This window comes from Bos grunniens, chromosome 3 (genome assembly GCF_055505025.1).
Source record: "Bos grunniens cultivar Pamir isolate PY7600 chromosome 3, Bosgru_T2T1.0, whole genome shotgun sequence".
NCBI lineage: Eukaryota > Metazoa > Chordata > Mammalia > Artiodactyla > Bovidae > Bos > Bos grunniens.
The window spans coordinates 113435081-113460906 of record NC_141167.1 but is presented as its reverse complement, the minus strand read 5'-3'; the positions used below and the strand labels follow the sequence as shown (position 1 = coordinate 113460906).

General features: G+C 45.5%; 3 protein-coding genes and 1 non-coding gene across 14 annotated transcripts; 3 read left to right on the top strand and 1 right to left on the bottom strand.

Moving 5' to 3' along the window:
• Positions 1 to 57: 57 nt before the first annotated feature.
• On the top strand, positions 58 to 11002 carry DEDD (death effector domain containing). 8 transcript variants are annotated; one of them, XM_086393689.1, is made up of 6 exons: positions 58 to 180; positions 1920 to 1952; positions 7516 to 7904; positions 8105 to 8212; positions 8506 to 8652; positions 9410 to 11002. In XM_086393689.1, exons 3-6 carry the CDS (start codon positions 7580 to 7582, stop codon positions 9784 to 9786), a joined length of 957 nt encoding a protein of 318 aa, XP_086249815.1. In that variant the 5' UTR covers positions 58 to 180; positions 1920 to 1952; positions 7516 to 7579; the 3' UTR covers positions 9787 to 11002. The 8 variants fall into 8 exon arrangements, with proteins under 8 accessions (XP_086249815.1, XP_086249814.1, XP_086249816.1 ...); XM_086393690.1 differs by lacking the exon at positions 58 to 180 and adding an exon at positions 249 to 340; XM_086393691.1 differs by lacking the exon at positions 58 to 180 and adding an exon at positions 381 to 484.
• NIT1 (nitrilase 1) lies at positions 10888 to 14179 on the bottom strand. 4 transcript variants are annotated; one of them, XM_086393685.1, is made up of 7 exons: positions 14048 to 14179; positions 13068 to 13166; positions 12546 to 12800; positions 12334 to 12437; positions 11992 to 12125; positions 11697 to 11822; positions 10888 to 11430 (listed from the first exon to the last, which is right to left on the bottom strand). In XM_086393685.1, exons 3-7 carry the CDS (start codon positions 12788 to 12790, stop codon positions 11164 to 11166), a joined length of 876 nt encoding a protein of 291 aa, XP_086249811.1. In that variant the 5' UTR covers positions 12791 to 12800; positions 13068 to 13166; positions 14048 to 14179; the 3' UTR covers positions 10888 to 11163. The 4 variants fall into 4 exon arrangements, with proteins under 4 accessions (XP_086249811.1, XP_086249808.1, XP_086249809.1 ...); XM_086393682.1 differs by having other exon boundaries at positions 12546 to 12846; positions 14048 to 14127; XM_086393683.1 differs by lacking the exon at positions 14048 to 14179 and adding an exon at positions 13725 to 13893.
• PFDN2 (prefoldin subunit 2) lies at positions 13856 to 25826 on the top strand. The gene is made up of 4 exons (XM_086393726.1): positions 13856 to 13959; positions 24621 to 24709; positions 24811 to 24934; positions 25531 to 25826. The coding sequence occupies exons 1-4, from the start codon at positions 13885 to 13887 to the stop codon at positions 25705 to 25707; spliced, it is 465 nt and encodes a 154-aa protein (XP_086249852.1). The 5' UTR covers positions 13856 to 13884; the 3' UTR covers positions 25708 to 25826.
• On the top strand, positions 19346 to 19452 carry LOC147376891 (U6 spliceosomal RNA). The gene has a single exon (XR_015161760.1). It is a non-coding gene; the product is annotated as a U6 spliceosomal RNA (small nuclear RNA).

Below are 25826 nucleotides of genomic sequence, written 5' to 3'. Positions count from 1 at the left end.
GGTTCCGGGAGGCGGTGTTCAGGATGCAGCCACCCCCGCCCGCCTCTCCCCTCCCCCACGCCCGCGGTGGCGGCGGCGGCGGCGGCGGCGGCGGCTGGAGCCCGGATGCGGCGCCGTGAGACAGGCCCGGGAGCGCGGCGCGGATGGATCCAACATGGCGGCGCCGAACCTGAGCCGAGAGTGAGGCGGCGGGGCGGCCGGAGTGGGGAGGGGGAGTCGAGCGGGACGGGGCGGGGCCGGGCGGGGCCGCGAAGGGCTTGGGGAAGGAAAGTGGAGGGGGAGGCGGTGGCGACGTCCAGCTTGAGAACCTCAGGAGAGGGAGGTGACGGGACGCTGCGAGGTGGGGGAGGGGAGCGGCCGAGGGGGCGTGCGGGGGAGGTGGCAACTGTGCGGGAAGGCAGGGTCGAGGCGGAGGAGTGGGGCAGGGGAGGGGCGTAAACAAGGGCCGAGGCTGGGCCGGGCTGGGGGTGTTAGAGAGGCCGAGGTGGGGAGTGGGGCTGCGAGCCCGCCGGGCCAAGGGGGCAGGAGCGGGAGGGAGGGGCTGAGGGTGTGAAGGAGAAGGGGGCTTGTGGCAAGTGGTGGGGAGAAGAGCTGGACTCGCGTTAGGGCTGTAGTGGGGAGGTGAGAGGTGAAGATTGGGTTTGAGACGTCTGGGGGGAGGTTCTGAAGGTGTTAAATTGGAGGTGGGAGGGGGAAGGGCCTAGGGGAGAATTTGGGTGGAAAAGGAGAAAACGGAGGTTTGGGGACTGGAGAGCGTGTCGGTGTAACGAGGTAATGGAGAAAGTGAGAGACTAGGAGGAAAGTTTGGGAGGAAGGGGAATGGGATGGGAGATAGGACAGTGGAGCTGCACGAATGATAGAGGTTCAGGGGTTTCCCTTTCCCCTGTGGAAAGGAAGAGAGAGCAGAGTTAAGCAGCATCAGTTGCAGCCAATTCTAATTGCCAGGCCTTTTAGCTTTTCCTAGGGTGGGAGGGGAAAGGGAATGGTCTTGTGGGTTTAGAGAACTGGGGTTGGATGAAGGTTCAGCTGGATTTCCCAAAGCACCCTTGTTTTTCCTGGTTACGAAAAGAAGGGGCAAGGCGGACCCTGGTATCGCTGTTGTGTGGAAGGAGTAAAGGACTTTCCTAGTTTTAAGTAATTATCGATGTCGGAATGGGGAAACATGCATGCCGTGTTGGGCCTCTGTATGCTGAAGTCAAGGCTCTGAAGTCTGAGAAAGGGATCAGAAAACGCAGGATGGCATCTGGGCAGCCGTGCTAATTAAATGAGCGCTTTAGTTTCCAGATTGTTTATTTTGCTGTTTAGTGCTGGGAGGGAGGGTCAGTACCCGTGTATAAAAAAATGTTCCCGGTGAAATGTAGGTGTTTGAGTGGATCCTGCCCCAGTGGGTTTTTCGTTCTCACTGTGTACTAGGTAAGGGAAAGAGTGAAGACAGAATTTGGAGGATAGTTGCGGTCTCTCAAGTGAAGTGATGAAAAGAAGGTGCCGCCTTTCGCTGTAACCACTTTCCTCCTGGTTCATCTAAAGATGAAGTCAGTGTTGATAGTATAACAAAGTAGGTGGGCCTCACAAGAGAGTGAGGAGTGAGGTGTCAGAGGATAATTGGTTTCCCCCCTACAAGTTGTTAAATTTGGGACTTTTTTGCGTAAACCACTGAGACTGGACATTCTCAGAGTTGGTATTGTTTAGTGAATTGGGTAATAGAAGGTTAGGAAAGCCTGGGGACTTTGTTGGAAGTGAGTTCTCCCATTTAGCTTAGAGTGTATCATTACAATTGAAATAGCTTTAGGCTTGTCTGTATATTTTTGCAGCTGAAATTGACTCTTTGGGCCTTTGAGGTGTCAAAGTAAAGCTTGAAAATTGACACTTTCCCCCCTTATTTGTTTTTGTTTTGCTGCTGGCTTTGAATCTTGTGCTAGGAAGAGACCTGGGAAATTAAGTTTCCTGCAGAGGTAAGTCTGGAACTTTTTGTTTGTTTTCAAACAATGAAAGGGAATGGAAATGACATATTGAGGGTTGAGTGCAGTAATGGAGTAGATGACAGGAAAAATGGGTTTTCACTCACCCAACCAAGTGCATAAGATTTGTTACAGTCGTTGTCTCTTTAGGTCGCTGGAAACTGATAGGAGGGAAAAGAGAACAGAAATTAGGTGTCTTAGGACCAGCCTCCAGCCCTGTTTTGTCACTGTCTAGTTGTCTTGGTCAGCTCTGAGAGAAACATTTGTAAACATGTGGAATTTTGTACTCTAGCACAGTGTCTCCCAAGGTTGCCTTGGAGGGTTGCTGAGACACCTGCTGCGGGCTGCTGCGGGCAGGCTTTTCTTCCAGCTTACTCTTTCTCCTAGTTGTTTTGGAAGTTTCATTTTGAAAACATACTTTGTAATTCTGACTTCCAGATATTTGGTTACATTTTCTGGGTCCTACCAGCAAGAAAGCTCTTTCTTTATGTAGTTTTAGTCATTTTTAAGGTTTTTCCATATCCTTTATATTTCAAGTTTTAAGACATCACCCTTTCTCAGATTTTCCCTCTCAAAAGGGCTTGTGAGAGAGTCAGACACCTCCAGTTCTGTTGGGATGAAACTACTGTTGTTTTCATTTTAAGACATCACTCTCTTTAATTTCTTCCACATGACTTCCAAGGGCTTCTGAGAAAATCAAATACCTCAAAAAATACAGATCTCATTCCTGGTTGGAATGAAACTAGACTTTGCTTGGGAGTAGAAACCTAACAGACAACAATTAATCGAGAGGAAGGCCTGTAGATACATAGAGACTGTTGGCCCTTGGCTGGCTTGTGCCTACCTAAAGAAAACAAACAATAAAAACTCCTACAGTGCCCGGAAATGCAGCAATTCATCAGAATAAAGGATTAGTCTCGGGAACCCCTCCGGGGTGATCTAGATGTTAGGCTCCCAGATAGACCCAAACCAGCCTGCAGGATCAGGACTCTTGTTTACTGGAGTGTTGTCTCTGCTGTCTGGCAGTATTTCAGGCACCAAGATTCTGAAGTTCTTCCTCATCTTCTGTTTGGAGGATGTACATTCTCCTCACTGCTCTGATACTTTTCATCTAGAATCTCTGTATAATTTCTGCGTAGTTCCCTCGATTCACTGCCACAGTAAGCTGAATATATTTTGGTTTAAGAGGAAGTTGGCCACGTTCTTTGAGTGCTGAAGTTAGATTCTTGGAACCCGCATGTGGATTGCTGAGTGAGTGAACTCGCCATCACAGATGATAATTAAGTGGGGAGGGCTGCCTATTAGCCTGCATGTCAGCCTCCTGACATTTCTCCCAAGGACAAGCATGGCCTTGGGAAACTTCTCCCTCTTGTACATTTTGCTTTATTGCATAAGTGCTGTAAGTCTGCTCAGCAGCCTAACAAAGAAGGGTCTGCTCTTGATCTCATTTGGGGACTTTAAAGATGGTTGCAAGGTTTCAGTGCAGGGTCCTTTCTGTCTTGCAGAGGATGGCATTTCTCTAATCTTCACAGCAATTTAGATTGAATTAGGTCAGATTATACCTCCTGGGATGGGGTGGAAGGGAGTGTAGCCCTGTCCCTGCTGTTCACCTAAATGGCAGCAGCAGGTGATAGAGAAGCCAAAGCTGGAGCAGGATGAAACTCCTTAGTTAAGTTAAATGAGTCTTTGTCTGACTGGCTCTTCTTCTGGAATATTGTTTGCTGGGTTTTGGTTGGAGGGACCAGATGACTTCCTTCTCCAGATAGAAGATGGCAAGTGACAGTGCTGTCTCTTCTTTTGACCCTTCATCATGCTCCATCTAGAATAGGATTTCTCATCTTTAGCATTATTGATATTTTGGATCAGATAATTCTTTGTTGTAAGAGGCCATCCTGTGCTTTATAGGATGTCTGGCATTATCCATTGCATTTACTCATTGCATGCCAGCAGCGCCCTCCGTTACCACCCTCACTTCCCACTCCCCATTCATGACGATCTAAAAAGTCTCCAGACATTGCTGAATGTCCCCTGGTGGGCAAAATTGCCCTGATTGAGAACCACTGACCTAGAAGCTCTGATAAATCCTGTCACTTTGACCCAGCCTAGGATCTACGACTTAACAGTGGCTGTTTCCCCCTCAGATCTAGGGATGTAACCCTCAGAATTGAGGTCTATCGTAGAATTGCATCCATTGATATATAGTTAGGACCACAGGGCTTTCTTGTATTCTGCTTCATTTTCCAGTGACCAGGTATGTGGGGACAATTTCCTGGGGTTTATAGTCAGGACACTTTGAACTAGGGAACTCTGGAGCAGCCTACTTTTCTGATTGGTTGAATGTGAAACCTGCCCATCTGTTTTTTTCTGGGATCCACAGAATAGACAGCTGGCCAAGGGGAACAGGTGGGATAGGAACAAGGCGAAGTTGTAGGGGCTCTAAGGAGGCTCAGTTTTCTCATGTGAGCCTTCTGCTATGAGCAAGAAGTTGTTTTCCTTCAGGCCCCTCTATTTGTAGCCAGTGACTGTAGCAGGGGAAACGAGAGGAAGAAACGAGGAAAACCAGTCAACAGTTGAGTAGCCATATTCCCAGTTGTTTCCCATGCTTTGGGTGGGATGTCTGGTTCTCATAACTAGATGTGGGCTGTGTTTCCTGTCCACATTCTGAACCCATGTCACAGGGCTAGGTGATTTCAGGTTGGACCTCCCGTTTTCTTAAGGGTGTGAGTCTCTCTGTGCATTTGTTTCAGGATTAAAAGAGAAGACCAGGTCCTACTTGCTCTTCAGTTTTCTGAGTCTACAGTTGCTTGACTCTTCTGAAGTAGTTTATCATTTTATTCTCCCTTTTAACATAGCCTCAGTTTCTTGGAGTATAAAATGGACAGAACAGCCTGTATTATTGTTGAGTAGGTTGCTATGGTAGTGGTAGTTTTACAGTATGGGGAACGCTAGAGAATATGCATGTTACCTGAGCTGCGTGTACTTTTAATGGGGTCCTCTTACTCTTGGACTTAAGTGAGTTTATTCTTAACTGGTATTGCTTGTGGAGATCTCTTGGAGGTTCAGTTCATTTCAACAGCAGGTTGCTCCTAGTATATGCCAAGCCCTGTCCATTGCTCGGCACTATAGCTATAAAGATGAATATGACCTAGTCCCTCTACTTGAGTTGCTTAAGATATGATAGGCGTACAGGTAATTTTCGTACCCTCTGATAAATGGTTTAAGGGAAATATATGTACAGTGTTCCATAGGAACTTGGAAGAGGCCTACTTAACCCCAGCATGGGCTGTAGAGAATGAATTTGAAGATGGCATCTGGACTGATTTTTTTTTTTTTTTTTAGTATTTGTTTATTAGTATTTTTTTTTAGTATTTATTTATTTCATTTTTGGCTGCGTGGGGTATTAGCTGAGGCACACAGGATCGTCTGTTGTGGCACATGGGCTTAGTTGCCCTGTGGCATGTAGGATCTTAGTTCTCCATCAGGGATTGACCCTGTGTCCCCAGCTTTGGAAGTCAGATTCTTAACCATTGGACCACCAAGGAAGTCCCTGAACTGATTCTTAAAGGATGAGTAGGAATTAGCCATCTGAAAAAAGGTGTAATGGGGCATATGGAAAAGAAGGGAAGGGCCACTCAGGCAAAGAGAATAGTCTAAAGATAGTTATGGAGAAATGAGTTGTGTGATATATGTGAACTATAGACTAATGATTAACGTTAGAGAAATAAAAAGTGACAAAGACCTGATCTTGGATGGTTTGGTGTGTTGGGTAAGGAATCTGGAGTATTCTTATTGGTAAGGAGAGGATTGTGCATGTGAATTCACTTCAGTCGTGTCTGACTCTTTGTAACGCTGTGGACTGTAGCCCGCCAGGCTCCTCTGTCCATGGGATTCTCCAGGCAAGAATACTGGAGTGGGCTGCCACGTCCTCCTCCAGGGGATCTTACTGATCCAGAGAGCAAACCCACATCTCTTATGTCTCCTGCGTTGGCAGGTGGGTTCTTTACCACTAGCACCACCTGGGAAACTCAAGGAGAGAATTGTGGAGAGGTGTTAAGATGAAAAGTGATGTGGTCAGTTGTGCATTTTAGATAATCTAGCTGGATGTAGGGGATGGATTTAGACAGGTTAAGATTGGTTGTAAGGAGAGCCCTTAAAGAGGCTTCTGCAGTAATCCAGGTGAGAGATTATTGGGACCTGAACCAGCATGATGGTAGTAGGGGGGTGGAAAGGTGAGGCAAATTTAGGAAATAGAAAGTAGTATCAACAGGAATTTATAATTGTTTGGGTGATTGGAGGTTGTGGTCAGAGGGTGTAGTAGTATTGGGTGGTACTTGGTAGGGTAGTAAATATGAGTGGCTAGAGATGAAAGCTGTTTGACTTGAGGATTGGTTTTTAGCTGGGTCACTGACATTACCCACAATGATGGAGGAAATGTGTGAATCAAATGCCAAAATGCATCATAAATGTAGGACTGTGCTTGGTCATTGACGGGGGATTGGTAAACGACAACCATGAGGAAAGGTTAGACAGTGGCATAGATCCAAATGGTGTGTGACCATCAGGAGAATACAGGTGGCATAGGAGAATTCCACGAATGCTCAGTGTAGGAGCGTAGTGATGTTTGTTGATTTAAATCCATGAGTTTTGGTGGATATTTGATTAACTTTCTCAGCAGTTATTATTCTCCTGGACTTGATTTGATTGTAGGAGAAATGAGGATAGGTCTGTGAAGGGATGAGTCTGGTCTGCAGAGGCCAAGGATGCTTGTCTCTTTGAAATCTCCTAACCAGTTAGAAAAGTTTTACGGTGATTTTATGTGCATATTCTCACTGGATTCTTAATAACTCTGAGGAGTAGTCTTTCCTCCTTGTTTTGTAGATGGGGACACTGAGGCTTTCAAGCTAAGTGACTTACTTAAGGTCACGTAGCTACAGTTTATATGGGCAGAATTAAAACTAGTTCAGACTTTCAGTTTCCCTGCTGTCAGCCCCTAAGTTTATCTGATGCAGCTTCTGTGTTAGAATTTAGAGTGAATTTTCTACTTCTCTTCATTTTGCTTTCATTTAAGGGATGAATTGATCAGGGGCACTGTCAGGGAGAGCACACAGGACCAAAAACAGTATTTTGGAGGCCAGAGCAACAATCGCAACAATGTCTGCTGAATATGTAACACTAAACTTGCAAATTAGTGAGTCTTCCTTAGCAGATGTGACTATCTTTCTCTAGTAAGATCTGGACTTAGGGCACTATCTGCTGAATATAGAGAGCTCTGTGCTTTATTTTTTAATAAATATTTTACAGGCACTTCCCTGGCAGTCCAGTGGTTGAGGGTCCATGCTTCCAATGCAAGGGATGTGAGTTCGATCCCTGATCAAGGGACATAAGATCCTGCATGCTGCACAGTGAGCCAAAAAAATCAACAACTTTGTAAAAATTAATAAATGCTCATTAAGCACTACACAGTGCCAGGCATTGTGTTAGCCTCTGAGAATATAGGATCGGCTAAGACTAGTTCCTAACATTGAGTGGTTCACAGGTTCTTTCCTTGTCCTTACAGTATAGTGGGGATTGCAGCTGCTGAGCAGGGATTCTGGAAAGCACTGTGTACCTGAGCCCCCAGCATGGCGGGCCTAAAGCGGAGGGCAAGCCAGGTGTGGCCCGAAGAGCACGGTGAGCAGGAGCACGGGCTGTACAGCCTGCACCGCATGTTTGACATCGTGGGCACCCACCTGACACACAGAGACGTGCGTGTTCTTTCCTTCCTCTTTGTTGACGTCATTGATGACCACGAGCGTGGCCTCATCCGAAATGGACGTGACTTCTTACTGGCGCTGGAGCGCCAGGGCCGCTGTGATGAGAGTAACTTCCGCCAGGTGCTGCAGCTGCTGCGCATCATCACTCGCCATGACCTGCTGCCCTACGTCACTCTCAAGCGGAGACGGGCTGGTGAGGGTGCACTTGGGGCTGGGACCCTGGGATCAGGGGAGAGCTGTGGGCGGCCCGGAGTCAGCAGCGTAGGCGTCCAGGCAGAAGGAGGCATTGACTCCGGGGAGTCCTGAGAAGGACGTTTCGAGGTGCATTGGAGGATTGGACTAGGAGAAGGGAAGGGTGTATCTTCTCCTGAGTGAGTCCCTCTCCCCCTACAGTGTGCCCTGATCTTGTAGACAAATACCTGGAGGAGACATCAGTTCGCTATGTGACACCCAGAGCCCTCAGCGACCCAGAACCGAGGCCTCCCCACCCCCCTAAAACAGGTGAGATATTAACTCTCCCTAATTTCCATAATCAAGAAAGAGGATGCTGGACCCATCTTTTGCCAGCCTAAATGAAAGGACACTGTCCTCCCACATCTGCTCCTCCTTCAAAATCAGATGAGGTGTTAATGCTTCATCTAGGTCCTATAATGGTTCCCATATTGTGTCTGCCTTTCAAGTCCCATTATTGATACTGCTGTAGTGCTGAGTCTGAATGATCCCTCCACATTCCAAGTGAATTGTCTCTGTTTCTGCTTTTCCCCTGCTGTGTCTCCCTGTTTCCCTCTGGTCAGTGCCTCCCCACTATCCTGTGGTGTGCTGCCCTGCTTCGGGCCCTCAGATGTGTAGCAAGCGGCCAGCTCGAGGGAGAGCCACACTTGGGAGCCAGCGGAAACGCCGGAAGTCAGTGACACCAGATCCCAAGGAGAAGCAGACATGCGGTGAGAAAGTTCAAGGGTTCTAGAGGCGGAGTAGACTGGAGGGGAAATAGAACTGCTGAAATACTGGGCATGCTGAGTTGCTTATAGTCGTGTCCGACTCTTTGGAACACTGGACTGTAGCCCACCAAGCTCCTCTGTCCATGGGATTCTCCAGGCAAGAATCCTGGAGGGTTGCCATTTCCTTCTCCAGGGGATCTTCCCAATCCCTGTCTCTTCGTATCTCCTGCAGTGGCAGCTGGGTTCTTTCCCCCCACCGCCACCTGGGAAGCCTCAGAACACTGGGCAGCTTAGGCTATTTAGAGCGAGGCTCACTTTGACTGCTGTTGCACAGTGAGGTTGAATGTTACAGTCTCTGGGTGGAGAACTCTGTCTTTGTGGCAGAGTACATGTCAACTCTTTCTAAGTAATAACTAGATGAAAAGGATGCTCTTAGGACATCCTTATTGTAGTATGACTCAAGTCATGATAGAATATTAAAGTGAACTTCTGTTAATTAGGAAAATCTCTTAGAATCAAGGTGCTACTTGTGGGTGATGGAAATAATCTGACCTGGGCATGTCCCATGTAAGGGAACCTCTTGAATTGAGGCAAGGATTTCAGAGCTTCATAGAAAAGAACTAGTCCTGGGAAGAGGTAGAGAAGCTGTCAGGTGTTGTTCCCAACTGTGCTACTCTGCCGTTCTTTTCAACTTTTCAAAACTTGGGTGTAGACTCAGCTCTCACTGCAATCTCTTCTGTGTGTCTTCTTTTCCCCACAGACATCAGACTGCGGGTTCGGGCTGAATACTGCCAGCATGAAACTGCTCTGCAGGGCAACGTCTTTTCTAACAAGCAGGACCCACTTGAGCGCCAGTTTGAGCGCTTTAACCAGGCCAACACCATCCTCAAGTCCCGGGACCTGGGCTCCATCATCTGTGACATCAAGTTCTCTGAGCTCACCTACCTCGATGCATTCTGGCGCGACTACATCAATGGCTCGTTACTAGAGGCACTTAAAGGTGTCTTTATCACAGACTCCCTCAAGCAGGCTGTGGGCCACGAAGCCATTAAGCTGCTGGTGAATGTGGACGAGGAGGACTATGAGCTGGGCCGACAGAAACTCCTGAGGAACTTGATGCTGCAAGCATTGCCCTGACCTTTTTCCCCTTCTCACTTCTCTGGGGACTTCTCACCGCCCACCTCTGGAGCTTACATACTGTTCTGGGGTTTGTTCTCTACCCTTCCAACCAATCACACCCCTGCCTTTTTTTTTTTTTTTAAAGGAAAAGACAAAAGAAAAATGGAAGTGGTGTCCCCCACCCCTCCCTGCACCCATGTGCCTGGCTTCCCTTTGTTCCTTTTCCACTTACCCCCTCATTGTGTCTCTACAGTCACCTTGCCACTGAGCCGTAAGAAATGTGTAGGGAGAAGCAAAGTCTATAGGTCATAGTCTTTGTAAGGGATTGAAGTGATCACTGCTTTTGGGGTGCATTGAGGGGTTATCAGTACTTCTGGCTTTATGAGGGCTCTTAAACTTTGTCTGAAAAACCAAAGGGCTGTCAGTAGGGAGCTGTGTGGTAGGTGGGACTCTGAAGTGTATTTTGGAAATTAATCACCACCCTCTCCCAAATTATAGAATTTTTAAAAAACAAAGAAGCTGTGGCCCTTTCCACTCTCTCCTGGCCTCTGGTGCTGCTCCTCTCTGCCTCGTTTCCTCCATTCCATGGCTTGAAACCTCTGCCTGGTGTGGCTCCTTCCTTTTCCCTCTCTGTCAAACTCTCTTCAAAGGAATAATAGGTAAGAGGACTAGGTCAGCCTAGTCAGTCCCAACTGTGGTGTGTGCGCACACACACACACACACAGGGTGGATGGAGAAGCGGTTGCTGGTTAGAATACACTCCCCCTGAAAAGGGGAAGGGGGAGTGTGACACTTTCTTTCCATGTTCAAGTGAAAATAAATAATGTACCCTGCAGCCCTTTCCCCTTTTGCTTTCTTCTGGCTTGGGCAAAGGGCATCACAGGTGAGAGTGAAGTGATGCGGTAGCAATGCCTCTCTTCCTTGTCTTTCCCCATCCTCTACCCTCACTCCCACTCCCAAGCTTGGGAGCGTGGGGCTGGGACATGCACTGAGTGTTGCACTTTTCTTTAGGTAGGGAGGCATGTTGAATAAGCCAGGAGGCCTAGAACTGGAGCCTAGTCCAGCTGGTACAATACCACCTCCCCTTTCAGCTCCCAAAAGAGATATTCAGACACAGACTTTATGATGATTATATATTTTTTTTCAATGCCAGTGCTGCTCAGCCCTCAGCATAACTTCAGTTTTCATGAAATAAACAGTGACTATATTAAATTCCACCTTTCTGAAACTGAAATCTGAGCTCAGGTGAAAGTTTCTTCTTTTCCAAGAAGCTGAGCCTGTGTTCCATCAAGAGACAAGGTTCTCCAAATGAGGGAAGCTGCGCCTGGGTCCTGCCTACAAGTCACAACACCACCAGCTCACAATGGAGGTCTCAGTGGACAGAAGTCAAAAGTCTTAAGACAGTGGGTGACCCAGATTGCCGTAGAGGTCAGGCCTGCGGTGCTGGAACACAGGCAGTTGTTTGCGCAACTGTTGCAGATAGTTGAGGTCAATTCGGGCAAGGCAAAGGCCTGGTCCTTCAGAGCAGCGGGCCACCACTGTTCCCCAGGGATCTACCACCATGCTATGGCCATAACTTGCTCTCTTCTCATGGTGGCGTCCACACTGTGCTGCCGCCACTACGTAGCACTGGGTTTCAATGGCACGGGCCCGCAACAACACCTAGGGATGGAGAAGACAGCTGTTCACTTAAGTACATGTAGCAGCTGGTAGGGAAGTGATAAGCCATGGACATTACAGCCCAATCTACCCATTGTGACCATCCTGATAATTGCCTATGAATTATTTACTACTCTGAGAGGCAACAATCTGGGAAAGTGAATTTTCCCACTAGTTGGGAAGGAGAAAGAAAATCTTTTAACTGGTAGAACCAAGGAAGGAGAATGAAGTAAGAAAAGCCCTTATGTTCCAAAGAAGTATACTCTTACCTCCCAATGGGCTGGGCCTGTAACAGATCCAAAAGCCGAAGGGTAGGTAAGTATTTCTGCTCCAGCCTGAACCAATGCCAGAGAAAGTTCAGGGAACCGCATGTCATAGCAGATAGCTAGACCAATCTGGAATGAAAACCAGCCTATTTAGCCCCCCTGCCCTTATGTCACAGCATTTGGTCATGACCCTGCTACCCCACTCCTTAGGGCTTTCTGTCCTCTACCACGTCTTTCAAGGATTCCTGTTCCCTTCCCTCTTGTTCCCCTCCTACCCTCATCCTTTCACAGTGCCCACCTTGCCTGCTGGTGTGCTGATAGGAGACTCAAGACTGGGCCCAGGTATGGTAGAGTTGCTTTCACGCATAGGCCCCTGTCCTGGAATCTCTACGTCACACAGATGCGTCTTCCTGTAGGTGGCCACTACTGACCCTAGAGTAAGAGGGAAAAAAAAATACTCGGTGCTGGTGCCCTAGAAAGCCAGCTTAGATCCTCTCCTCCCAAAGAGGAGATAGCTTATAGACTAGGAACAGAAGTACAAATACCCCCAAAAACCCCTGGCCAAGGAAACAGTTGAGAAAACAGAATTCTGGAGAATCTTAGGTATAATTGCCTGAGGAGGCAGGCTAAAGAGTCTCACCCATGTTGTTCAGAATCACATGACAGTTGTAGATTTTCTGAGTCTGCTCCCAGTCCTGGCCACGCTCATGGAAACCACCCAAGGACAGCCAGAGTCCACATTCCCTGAGGGGGAGGGGACACTGACAACTCTTCTCAAGTTCTACCCTCATATCTGGCAATCCTAGGACATTACTCAAAAAGAAACTACCTCTCCCTCCCCTTCCTTGATACCTGGCAAGCTGGGTATATTCTTCCAAAAGGTTCCCACTCAGTGGCTCAGACAGGCGGCGTGTCTCTTCAGGGTCCCGTGCAATGAAGTCAAATGCCTCAGGCAGGAAAGCCAGGCAAGCGCCCAGTCTGGCAGCCTCCCGAATCAGCTCAGCACATGTTTTAAAGTTCTGCTCCTTGTCTGGGGTCGATGTTACCTGGCACACAGCCACCAGGGGCAGTTCCGAGGAAGAAGATGAGGCGGCCATGGTTCTGAGTCTGTAAATGGCATAGGCAAGCCTCAGAGTGACTAGCATGGGGAAACCTAAGTTTAAGGATAAGAGGCTAAAATAGGGAGACAGGAAAGCTGGACTTTCCTTTAATTTTACTCTTAAAGGGCACAATGACCCATGGCATAATGAGCCACTAATCAAATATTTCTGTGGATGGTTGATGCCCCAGTGTTTCCCACCATCCATACATTTAACAAACATTTACTGAGTATCTATTATGTGCCAGGCAACTGAGCACAGCAAAACAGGTTACCTGGGTGGAGCACAAAGTACTGAAAATCGAGGTATCCGGAGTCCAGGACACGAAAGAAGGGACAGGAGTTGGTGAGGAGGCCTGATGATGAAGCCCAGCCTGAAGAAAGTGAGAAATCAGGACACCAACCCTTCTCTCAAGCAATAAATTTCTAAGATCCCTTGACTTCTCTCTTCATACTGTGAGGCTGAATCAGGACCCTCCCTGCAAAACCTCCCAAAGGGTCAAAACATTCTTTATCATAGGTAATTATGGGCTACCGGAAGAGATCATAAAGTGGGAAGATGGAGGAAAGGCCTTTGATCTCACATTAAATTAAAGCCTTTTTCCTCAGACTAATATTTCCGCAGTTCAAAAGCCATCTCCGAGTTACTTCTTGGTCTTCCCAGCTTCTCTCCCTGACTGTGCAGCACAGTCAGTTTTATTGACGCAAAGCATATTTCCCCACCAGAATCTCTGAGGGGAAGTTCACCCTCCCTTGTTTCTCACCACCCAGTGGTGGGCAGGGGGGCACTGGCACCCAGATCTCAACCAGCGCCCCACTTTCCAGTTAACCCATTCTTTCCCGCGCCTCCCAGGGGCAGCGTCTCTGTTGCACAAGTTAAAGCACCACAGGTGGAATTCATCGGGGTGGGCGGGATAGGTAGTAGGTCCTACATCAAGATATGGCCAAAATCATCCGCGGGAACCGAACAAAACTGCGGCCTGGAGGTGGAGGTGCCGGTGCCAGGGGTGAGTGGGCGGTAACTCCGAGACCGGACGTGACGCAGGGCAGGGGGCTGAGCCGCGAAGGCCGGAAGCTTAGCAGGCGGTGAAGATGGCGGAGAACGGCGGTCGCGCCGGCAAGAGCAGCGGGAGCGGCACGGGGAAGGGGGCGGTGTCCGCAGAGCAGGTGAGGACCAGGGAACGTGCAGTAGGGCAAGCTGGCTGGGTCCAGAGTCGTCGTGAGAGGAGGGGGGTTAGCCTGTGGCTGTGCAGACCTTTACTCCAGTCCCGCATTTGCGTGGCCGTCCAGAGAGGGGAGGGTCCTTGGAGAAGCTAGCCGAGCCCCCGGGGAGAGAGTAGGCGGATTGGTAGGTGAGAGCCACGCCCCCTCGGAGGGTTGGGTGAGCCTAGGCGAGGGGGAAGCAGGGGCTGGGAGGATGCCCAGGTCTGAGGAAAAATGGGTGGCCACTTTCCCCCTTTTCCTCCGCACCTTCGAACAGGATATGGCTAGGTGAGGCAGGTCATGGCGAGTCCTAGGGGATTAGTCGACGAACGGCTAGTGTAGTCTGTTACTTGACTCTGAAGCCACGCTGAAAATCGTCGTCACTGCAGAGCCACGTGACTCACATACTCGAACAGTCTAGTGTTTGATACTGTTTTGAGAGTCATTACTAGATTGAATTTAGACACCAGAAATCCTTTACTAAAAATTCGAGCATGCATTTCTCCCAGTGCCTAGCACCGGGAGAACGTTTGATAAGTTAATCAGAAGGCCGTTTGTGGCCTGGGAACCGTGGTTTGCTGATAGTGGGGCTAGTGTTTGTTACGGGTGGGAAGAAATCCGTGTAAATAGGAAAACGTAATTAAAACAATAGCTCTTTTAATTATAGGTTTGTCTATCAGTTATTTGTTGAACAGTTACTATAGGCAGAGGTATTCTGCATAAAGATTTTTAAAACTGACTCCGGCAATCAAAGAGCTTTTAGTCTGGTGAGAAAAATAAGACATACACAAAATGCTAATGTGAGGCAGAAGTGTATGTATGAGAGATATGAAGTGTTATGGAATTTTGGGGGAGGGGAGAAGAGTTTTTAGACAACGTATACAAAGTATTTTGCACAGTGATATAAAACAAAATATACTACTGTGTGTTCAGTTCAGTTCAGTCGCTCAGTCGTGTGACTCTTTGCAACCTCATGGACTGCAGCACGCCAGGCCTCCCTGTCCATTACCAACTCCCGGAGTTTACTCAGACTCCTGTCCATTGAGTCGGTGATGCCATCCAGCCATCTCATCCTCTGTCATGCCCTTCTCCTCCTGCCTTCATCTTTCCCAGCATCAGGGTCTTTTCAAATGAGTCAGCTCTTCGCATCAGGTGGCCAAAGTACCTGATGTGCATAATAAATGTTAATTATTTTGTTTTGTAAAAAAGATAATCTTTCAGCTCAGTTCTAAAGGATGAGAGAAGTTAGTCAAGCAAAGAAGGAACTGGAGGATTTTCTGGGTAGAGGGAATAATGTGTTTAAAAACACTGTGGCAGTAAACTTCCTGATATGTTTGGGATGCAGATGGACTTAAAGTTTGGAATGGATTACTGCAAGACTTGAAAGTGGAGAAAAGGGGACAAAAGGGGAATCTTCGATGTCCTTCAGGTTTCTGCCTTGGATGGTGCCTTTAGGGAATGTAGGAAGATGAACAGGTTTGGGGAGAAAATAAGTTTGAGTTTCTTGTGGGACATACAGGTAGAGACATTTAGTAGATAGTTTGATTCATAATGTCAGGTTACAGAAAGAAATCTGAATTGGAGATACAGAGAATTATACGTTTATGAATGGTAGATAAAGCCATGGTTGTGGGTGAAATCACCTAAGGTTTGTACAGAAAGTGAAGAAGTAGAACAGAGTGAAACCAGTTTTAAGGGACGATAGAGAAAAAGAGGCTGTCAGAACAGACTGAAGAATTGTGGTAATTGAGTTCTGAGGCTGTTCCTTGCTTAACATTCTCTGACCTTTGTGTTCCAGAGAGAACACTGGGTAAAAAATCTGTATCACTGCTTCAAATCTGAGCCATATAGACAGGATGGAGGCAAGTGGCACGTTGTGCTGCGCACTTGACTTGTTTTATCTTCTGTTACTTAATTACTGCCATTTGAAGTAGCAGTGTTGTCCTCAGAATGTTTGAGTTTCAAAGGCTTTAACTTACTCAGACTGGGAGAGTTTTTAATTGAGGGACTTGAGAATCAGACAGACCTATTTTTTCCTGCTTATACCATGATCCTACTAGAGATATTTGAGCTGAACCTGAAGGATTGGATAAATTTGAACAGATGGCAGTAGAAACAGAATATAGAGAATAGGGTAAGAGGAGATCTAGAGAAAGCATAGATTGACATGAAGTGCAGTGACTACTTTGTTTAGCTAAATTATGAGTTATAAGTTAGAGAGGTATAGTCCTTAAAGTATACTGAGTCTTTGCATGGCAAAGAATTCAGGAATTTTTTATGTAAGCAGTGAGGGACTCACAGAAGGATATATGTTATATCATTTATTTTTTTATTATTACATAAAATATATATTCATTGTAGAAAACACAAGAAAAAGTACAAGATAAATAAATTACCCATGGCCCTACTATCCAGAGATAACTGTTCTTACCATTTTGAAATGTATCATTTGAGAGGTTTTTCCCCTTCTTTTATGTTTTTGTACATGTGTGTTTTACACATTTACATCTTTAATTTTATGTAGTATTCTAAATACAGTTATTTGCTATTTCATAATCTGCTTTTAAGCTTAATACTATATCATGAATATTTTTCTGTGTCATCCAAGTGCTAGAAGAATTAAATTAGCAACAATGTATAGGATGGATTTGGAGAGTCCAAAAATGGGGAGATAATCTAAAAGATTGTTGCAGTACCTCAGACAAGAGGTAATGAGGCCTTCAATTGGCATGATCAATGTCAGTAAGCCTAAGAAAAATTGCTGAGGTAGAGGTAAGAAATTTGGCAGTTGATGGGGTAAGGGTGTGTTCAAAGATGAAACCAGGGTTTCCTAACAGGCTAGAGTTGTGTCATTAGCAGAAAGACGGGAGACAAGAAGAGGAGCAGTTTAAAACGGAGTAAAAGGACTTCCCTGGTGGTCCAGTGGTTAAGACTCTGAGCTTCCAATTCAGGGCGTGCGGGTTTGAACCATAGTCGGGGAACTAGGATCTTACATGCTGTTTGAGTTGCCAAAATGGGGGGGGGAAAAAAGGAGTAAAAGAAAGTTGAGCTTTGAATGACCTGAGTTTAAGGTATCTGTAGGACACTTAGGTGGAGCTGTGTTATAATAATAGCAGGTACTGCTTATTGACAATCTGTTGTATGTTGGATAATGTCCTGAGTCCTTGATGTAATTAATGAATCCTCACAACATTGTACGAGATAGACACCTCCAATTTTTTGGTGAAAAAACTTAGATTCAAAAAGACATAACTTGGGAATTCTCTGATGGTCCAGTGGTTAGGACTTGGTGCTTTCCCTGCTGTGGCCCAGGTTCGATCCCTGGTCAGGGAACTAAGATTCCACAAGCCTCATGGCATGGTTAAACATTTAAATAAATAAAGTGAATTGGGAGGTGAGGAGGTGGAGGCAGTGAGTATAGACTCGTCCTAAAAACTTTGATGAAGAGAAAGGATGAGAATCATCATTTGATAAGCTCAGAAAAGTTTTTAGAGTTGAATATGTTTGCCTGGAGAATCCCCATGGACAGAGGCACCTGGCAGGCTATATATATTCCAGGGAATCACAGAGTCAGACGTGACTGTGCAACTAAGCACACAGCACATGTTAGTCAGAACAGGGGGCACTGAACTAAAAAGAAGATACTAAGTGCAGTGACAGCCCAGAAAATGCTCTTCCAGATGCATCCAGTCATAATTCTCTACCTCTTTTATTCTTCCATTAAACCCAGGAAGAGTAAATATCATGTAGATAAGACCTTTGGGTGATAAATATGATTATAGATTTTCCCCGTACTTATCAAAACTATATGGTATCAAACAAAAAAGAAAGAAAACAAAAATAAATCAAATGGAAATAGTTTGACTCATTAAGAGATTATTATGTTACAAGCCAGGGATAATACATTAATAGAAAATGAATTCTTAGAGTTAAACCATGGTGAAAGTAGCAGTCCTGCTGTCCACTGTGTTATTTTATCCACCCCCACGTTCCACCAGCCTTGGTTTCATGATCTGTATTTACAGAAGGTAAAATGTCTTATAATGAAGGTACATGTCTTATAATGTGTTTTGTTGCTTTTGTTGTTTGTTTTAGAATTAAATGAAATAAAGAGTCCAGCAGAGTACCTGGCACATAGTAGTGCCCCCTTACTGTGCAGACTGTGGTGGAAGGCAGGCAGGTTAGTGTAGGACCGTAAAAGATACAGGTGTTTTAAAAGAAGGTACAGTTACATATTTTTAAATTTTCAAAGAAGATAATAAAGTTTAGAGGTAGGCGGTATAATGGAAAATAAAGAACATAGTATGTGAAAATAGAAAAAGTTTTCTATCAAAAAGTGTAAGAAATTGATAGATGCTTATATGTGAGTGGGCTTCCCTGGTGGCTCAGATGGTAAAGCGTCTGCCCACAATGCAGGAGACCCGGGTTCGATCCCTGGGTCGGGAAGATCCCCTGGGGAAGGAAATGGCAACCCACTCCAGCACTCTTGCCTAGAAAATTCCATGGATGGAGGAGCCTGGTGGGCTACAGTCCATGGGGTCACAAAGAGTCAGACACCACTGAGTGACTTCAGTCACACTATATGTGAGTACATACAAGGAGTTAATATGGGGCTAGGGGATGGCAAGAACTGCTTCCTAGAAGAATCTATGTTGAAACATGAAGAACGAATTAGAGTTAGGCAGAGAAAAATGCGACAAGAAAGGTTTGGGTAAGTGTACCAGGTAGGGTGTGGATTTTCTGCAAATACCTGAAGGTAAATGATAGGGGAATTGCAAGTGGTTCTGCTGGGCCATGGGCTTCCCTGGTGGCTCAGACAGCAGCGAATCTGCCTGCAGTGCGGGAGACCTGATAGTGCTGAGTGTGAGCGGTGAGAGGAGGACTGCCTGCAAGAGGCAGCAAGGACCAGATCTGAAGGACTTTTTTTTCTGCTGTCTTCAGGGGTTTGGGTTTTATCCCATGAGCAGTGGGAATAATGGAAGGTTTAGGCATAGGATGGTTAGATTTAAATTTAAGGTTACTTGTGCTGAAGTGTGGGGAATGGATTGAAGGAGTCAAGTGTGGAACTCACCTCGGAGGCTCCGTAGTACAGGTGAGAGATGATAGTGGATGGATTTGAGGTATTCAGTAGATAGATATGATTTAGAAGTTAATTGAGGGTGGATAGTGAATTGAGGATGATTCCAAGGCTTCTGGAATTAAGATCTCTTCCTGCTCTAAAAATTACTAAATTAACATAGGTAATATGAGCTACTGTCAGGCACAGTCATGATATTGCTGGTAGCACTGTAAAGTCTTCTGGTCATCTTGGGGGAGTTTATAGCAACATACAGTAGAAACTATAATAAATGTGCTCGCTTCGGCAGCACATATACTAAAATTGGAACGATACAGAGAAGATTAGCATGGCCCCTGCGCAAGGATGACATGCAAATTCGTGAAGTGTTCCATATTTTTACTGCCTTATGATCCAGCAATCCCACTGCTGGGCATTCACACTGAGGAAACCAGAAGGGAAAGAGACATGTGTACCCCAATGTTCATTGCAGCACTGTTTATAATAGCCAGGACATGGAAGCAACCTAGATGTCCATCAGCAGATGAATGGATAAGAAAGCTATGGTACATATACACAATGGAGTATTACTCAGCCATTAAAAAGAATACATTTGAATCAGTTCTAATGAGGTGGATGAAACTGGAGCCTATTATACAGAGTGAAGTAAGCCAGAAGGAAAAACACCAATACAGTATACTAACGCATATATATGGAATTTAGAAAGAGGGTAACAATAACCCTGTGTACGAGACAGCAAAAGAGACACTGACGTATAGAACAGCCTTTTGGACTCTGTGGGAGAGGGAGAGGGTGGGAAGATTTGGGAGAATGGCATTGAAACATGTAAAATATCATGTATGAAACGAGATGCCAGTCCAGGTTCGATGCACGATACTGGATGCTTGGGGCTAGTGCACTGGGACGACCCAGAGGGATGGTATGGGGAGGGAGGAGGGAGGAGGGTTCAGGATGGGGAACACATGTATACCTGTGGTGGATTCATTTTGATATTTGGCAAAACTAATACAATTCTGTAAAGTTTAAAAAAAAAAAGAAACTATAATAATGTTAATACCCTTCTGACTCAGTCTTAGGAGAGTATGATTCAAGAGAAATGACTGTAAAGTTTTTGTGCTGTTTGTCCAGATATGTAAAATCAGTGCTATTTATTACAGGAAAATTGGAAATAACCTAAATGTCCCAACAAGAGAAGAATGGTTAGATGGTTTATGTATTAAAAGAAAGTATCGATAAAGTTTAAGTGCTATATAGCCCTTAAAAATTAGAATACCATGTCCTATAGACGAATACATAAAATGTCACACACACACACATATACACACACAGAAGAATATTATTCACCTGTAAAAAAAAAGAAGGAAATTCTGCTATTTGTGACAAAATGAGTGAACCCTGAAGGTATTATGTCCAGTGAAAATAAGTCAAAGAAAGACAAGTACTTAATGATCTCGTTTATATGTGGAATAAAAAAAAATTGAACTCATAGAAACAGAGTAGATTGGTGCTTTGGAGCCGGAAGAGGGGGAATGAGTGAAGGGGGGGTACAAAAGGTAACAAAATTGGAGTTATAACATGAATTAGTTCTGGGGATCTAATGTATACCATGACAACTGTGGTTAACAATACTGTGTTGTATACTTGAAAGTTGCTATGAGCAGAAATCTTAAAAGTTCCCATCACAGAAGTAACTGTGAGGTGATGGATATATTAACTAATATTGTGCTAACGTTTTCAAATATATATATAAAATCATAATGTTATATACCTTAAACTTACACAATGCTCTGTGTCAGTTATCTTTGTTTTGGGGAGGGGAGCATTGTGTGTCTTGTGGGAGCTTAGTTCCCCAAACAGGGATCGAACCCAGGACTCCTGCAGTGGAAGCTGGGTCCTAACCACTGGTTTGCCAGGGAAGTCCCCTATCAATTATATCTGAAGAAAACTGGGAACTAACAAACAAAAAAAGATGATCATGTCCTCTGTAAAATTACTTCTACATGCCAGTTATGAGAATGTGAGTGCTCTACTGTATAGCTGTCAGGCTTGAAGTTACTTTAGAATAGGAACAGTAGGGACTTCCTGGTGATCCAGTGGTTTGCACTCTGCCTTTGCATTACAGGGGTTGGGGGTTCGATTCCTGATCAGGAAACTAAGATCCTGCTACACCTCACGGCCAAAAAAAGGAAAAAGAGTTGGTATTTTAATTGGATTCTTTTTCAGGAGGAGTGTTTATGTGTGAGATGATTTAATAGGGCTGAGGGAGTCAACAGTGGCCTGGCCATCTCTGCTTATTACAGGGTTGTTAAGTGTAGGGTTGAAATATAGCATTGTTAATCAGCAAGAATGTTTGAAGAAAAGTTGGAATTTTAAAAAATTTCTTTGCCTTTAGTGGTGTTAAACTGGTGGTTGAAAAGTAGATTCCTACTAATTATTATACTAAAGAAAATAATTTCAGGTCTCAGAAATTTTAGACATTTAAGCTGATTTCATTAATGTGTGTTAAATACAACATATATCCAGAAGAATGGATGTCATTCAGATTCTAGGAGGGCATCTGGAATCTAGCTTAGTTGTGAAATTTTCTTAGATGAAAGTATTTTGAGGTTACGTTGACAGTGGAGAAAATGCTAATTATAAATGGAATAGTTTCGATTATAGGTAATGAAAATGAAGGAAAAACAGCTTGTAGATGAGTGAGATTTCCAACGCATCTGCTGAAATGAATGGATGAAGCAGATTGAGATGAAAGGATGGTTGGGAGAGGGAAACAAGCTGCTGGAATGACAAGTTCCTCGTCAAATTTATTCCTTCATTTATTGGGCCTTAGAAGGGATGCAGAGGTGGTACAGGACAGCATATTAGCTGTATATGCATCTTGCAGAGAGAGAGCTAGAAATAAGGGATCCTCGTAAAGATGAGGTGCTTAGTCATCGATGCAGTGAGAATGGAGATGATGGAATGAGTGGGCCTGTTGCTCTCAGCGGACCATGAGGGTCCAAGGGACACTCCATTTGGAGAGAGGTCATGATGGTAATTAATGTACTTCACTGCTTACAAAACTGTCCACATTCATTCATTCATGTGATACAACAGCGCTGTGAAGTAGGTATCACCTGCATATCACAGGTAAGAAAACTAAGGCTCAGAGAGATTAACCCAGTGGTTTTCAGTTCTGGCTGCACCTCAGAATTTCATGGGAGATCTTCTCTGAAATACTGAGGCCCAGAGCCTCACTCCCAGTGATTGGGTAGCTGCTCTGAGGTTCCACTATTCATGCTTTAAAACGGATCCCCTGATCCTCACTTGTAGCCAGGGTTAAATGAATAGGGTTAAAAGTCTTGTCATAGAACCAATATGTGAGAGACAAAACTTGAAACCTAGTCTTCTGCCTTTCATCTGATATTTCTTTCCAAATACAGTCATCAGAGCACTATACTAGATGTGTTGCTGGTGGTGGCATTAGTATCCAGCTGACTTTCAGTCTGTTTTAATTCTCTGCTCAGTTTCTGGGGAAGAAGCAGCTGGTCATAATCACTTCTCTGGGCCTTTAAGTATGTTATTATGCTTCTTTTGCACCACTGCCCACCCCACCCTCACCCCCGATTTCTCATCCTTTGGGCTTCAGTTAAGGCATTCTCTCTCAGGAAACCTCTTATCAGTTAGGATTTACAGGCTGCAGATATGAGCTTTGGGCCATTTGTTTTTTTTTAAAGGACTGTTTTAGAAGGCTGGTGGTAGAACTGAACACAGTGAAAAGACACATTAATCATCTAGGCCACACAGAGTTCAAGAACTAGGGCAGCTTCAGGGGTTTCAGGAAAGGAATGGAGGATAATCTTTACAGGACAACTGTCGGTGTTGGGGCTTCCCTGGTGGCTCAGATGGTAAAGAATTTGACTGCAATGCAGGAGACACAGGAAATGGTGGTTCGATACCTGGGTCGGGAAGATTCCCTGGAGGAGGAAATGGCAACCCACTCCAGTATTCTTGCCTGGAAAATCTCATAGACAGAAGAGCCTGGTGGGCTACAGTCCATAAGGTTGCAAAATGTCAGAGATGACTGAATACTCACATAGGTGTCTGAGCTCCAGCTGCATTTTGTACCTGTTTGTCTCTCCTGTAGAGAGACTGTAGTATAGAATAGGTTACTGTCCCTGTGGTCAAGGGGCAAGGGTCCTGTAATTAGTAGCCCCACAAGAACCCCAGTGAATTAGAAGGGGCGGTTCCCTAATGAGAGGGATGCTGGGCAGACCCAAACAAGAATTACTCACTACAAAGCTTTTCCTTTACCTGCAAGTTTAAGCTACCCTGTAGGTGTTCAGTAGCTCTCCACTTCCCATTCTTATAACAAATGCCTCAGTTCAGTTCAGTTCAGTTGCTCAGTCATGTCCGACTCTTTTTGACCCCATGAATTGCACCATGCCAGGCCTCCTTGTCCATCATCAACTCCCGGAGTTCACCCAAACTCATGTGCATTGAGTCGGTGATGCCATCCAGCCATCTTATCCTCTGTCCTCCCCTTCTCCTCCTGCCCCCAATCCCCCCCAGCATCAGGGTCTTTTCCAATGAGTCAACTCTTCGCGTGAGGTGGCCAAAGTATTGGAGTTTCAGCCTCAGCATCAGTCCTTCCAATGAACACCCAGGACTGGTCTCCTTTAGGATGGACTGGTTGGATCTCCTTGCAATCCAAGGGACTCTCAAGAGTCTTCTCCAACACCACAGTTCAAAAGCATCAATTCTTCGGCGTTCAGCTTTCTTCACAGTCCAACTCTCACATCCATACATGACCACTGGAAAAACCATATCCTTGACTAGACGGACCTTTGTTGGCAAAGTAATGTCTCTGCTTTTGAATATGCCATCTAGGTTGGTCATAACTTTCCTTCCAAGGAGTAAGCATCTTTTAATTTCACGGCTGCAGTCACCATCTGCAGTGATTTTGGAGCCCCAAAAAATTAAAGTCTGACACTGTTTCCCCATCTATTTCCCATGAAGTGATGGGACCAGATGCCATGATCTTCGTTTTCTGAAGGTTGAGCTTTAAGCCAACTTTTTCACTCTCCTCTTTCACTTTCATCAAGAGGCTAACAAATGCCTAGTCCTCACCAGACTAAGTTGTAAGGTGGCCTAGCCACCTAGCTGGCACTCAGTGTTGGTTGAATGGAGTTCCAGACAGACATAAGTTACAAATTGCAGACCGTGTTCTCCTTTTGCCAGGTAGGTGCCGACTACTGCGTCTTTGTAAAGGCTGCCATGCTGTGTTGTATGTTGTTGTTCAGTGACTAAGTCATGTCCAACTCTTTGCGACACCGTGGACTCCAGAGTGCCAGGCTTCTCTGTCCTCTTTCTCTGTCTCCTGGAGTTTGCTCAGATTAATTTTCATTGAGTTGGTGATGCTGTCTGACCATCTCATCCGCTGCCGTCCTCTTCTCCTTTTGCCTTCAATCTTCCCTAGTGTCAGGGTCTTTTCCAGTGAGTCGGTTGTATGTTGACCCTCCGCCATTTCCACTGTCCCCTCTCTCACCTTATCTCTTTCTCATCTTAGGTAATTGCTGGCTTCAACCGTCTTAGGCAGGAACAGCGGGGCCTGGCATCCAAAGCAGCTGAGCTGGAGATGGAGTTGAATGAGCATAGGTGAGGAGCAAAGAGTAGGAGAGTTGGATGGGCCACTTTGTACGAGGGTTGCAGCAGAGTGGGACTGAATTCTCAGGCTCTGCTTTGTCCTCCTACCTTAGCCTAGTGATTGATACTCTGAAGGAGGTCGATGAAACCCGCAAGTGCTACCGCATGGTTGGAGGGGTGCTGGTGGAGCGGACCGTCAAAGAGGTGCTGCCTGCCCTGGAGAACAACAAGGAGCAGGTGAGCAAGATCCCCGTATAGATGCTCTGAGCAACAGTAAGGAAGGGGAGGCTTGGGCTTTAGGGAATGTGGAGAGGAGGGCTTGGGTAGGGACTCTCATTGAAGACAGCATAAATAGCCTATTGGCCTATGCTCTTTATGTTATGCTCAGTCTAACTCCTTAGACAAAGGAGTTGCTGACTGTGCCTCTCACCATGGGTTCTGTGACCTGGCTGAGTTGGGAGAAGCAAGGTGGTTAGAGTGTGTTTTTCACAGTGTAGTCCATGGGTACCTGCATCCAGATCACCTGGAGGACTAATTTAAAATGCAGCTTCCCAAACCCTCTCCTGTACCCACTGATTCAAAACTGCTGGGGATGGGAGCCATGAAGAGCATTTTTAAAATAATCAGCCAAGGTGATTCTTATGTATACTAAAGTTTTAAGCCATTGTTTTAAAGAAAGGAATACTTTTAGTGTCTGGGCTCTACTATTAATATTTGGTTAAAGATGAGGTTAGAGGTATCATCTGTCCTTCACTTCCCCCAACCATTGTCTGTAACAGATGGGGGAAGGGAGTCCTGAAATCCTTACATAACCCCTGTCGCTTGCCCTCTAGATACAGAAGATCATTGAGACACTGACACAACAGCTTCAGGCAAAGGGAAAAGAACTAAATGAATTCCGGGAAAAGCACAACATTCGTCTCATGGGGGAAGACGAGAAGCCAGCAGCCAAGGAAAACTCAGAAGGCGCTGGGGCTAAGGCCAGCTCAGCTGGCGTGTTGGTCTCCTAGAAACCAAAGCCTTCGCGTTGTTTTCTACCCTGATTCCCACTTCTAATTTCTCTTTATTGTTATTATTATTTTCTCTGCTATTGTAATATTTTTTTGTTAATTAAATGTTTTGGTCAGAA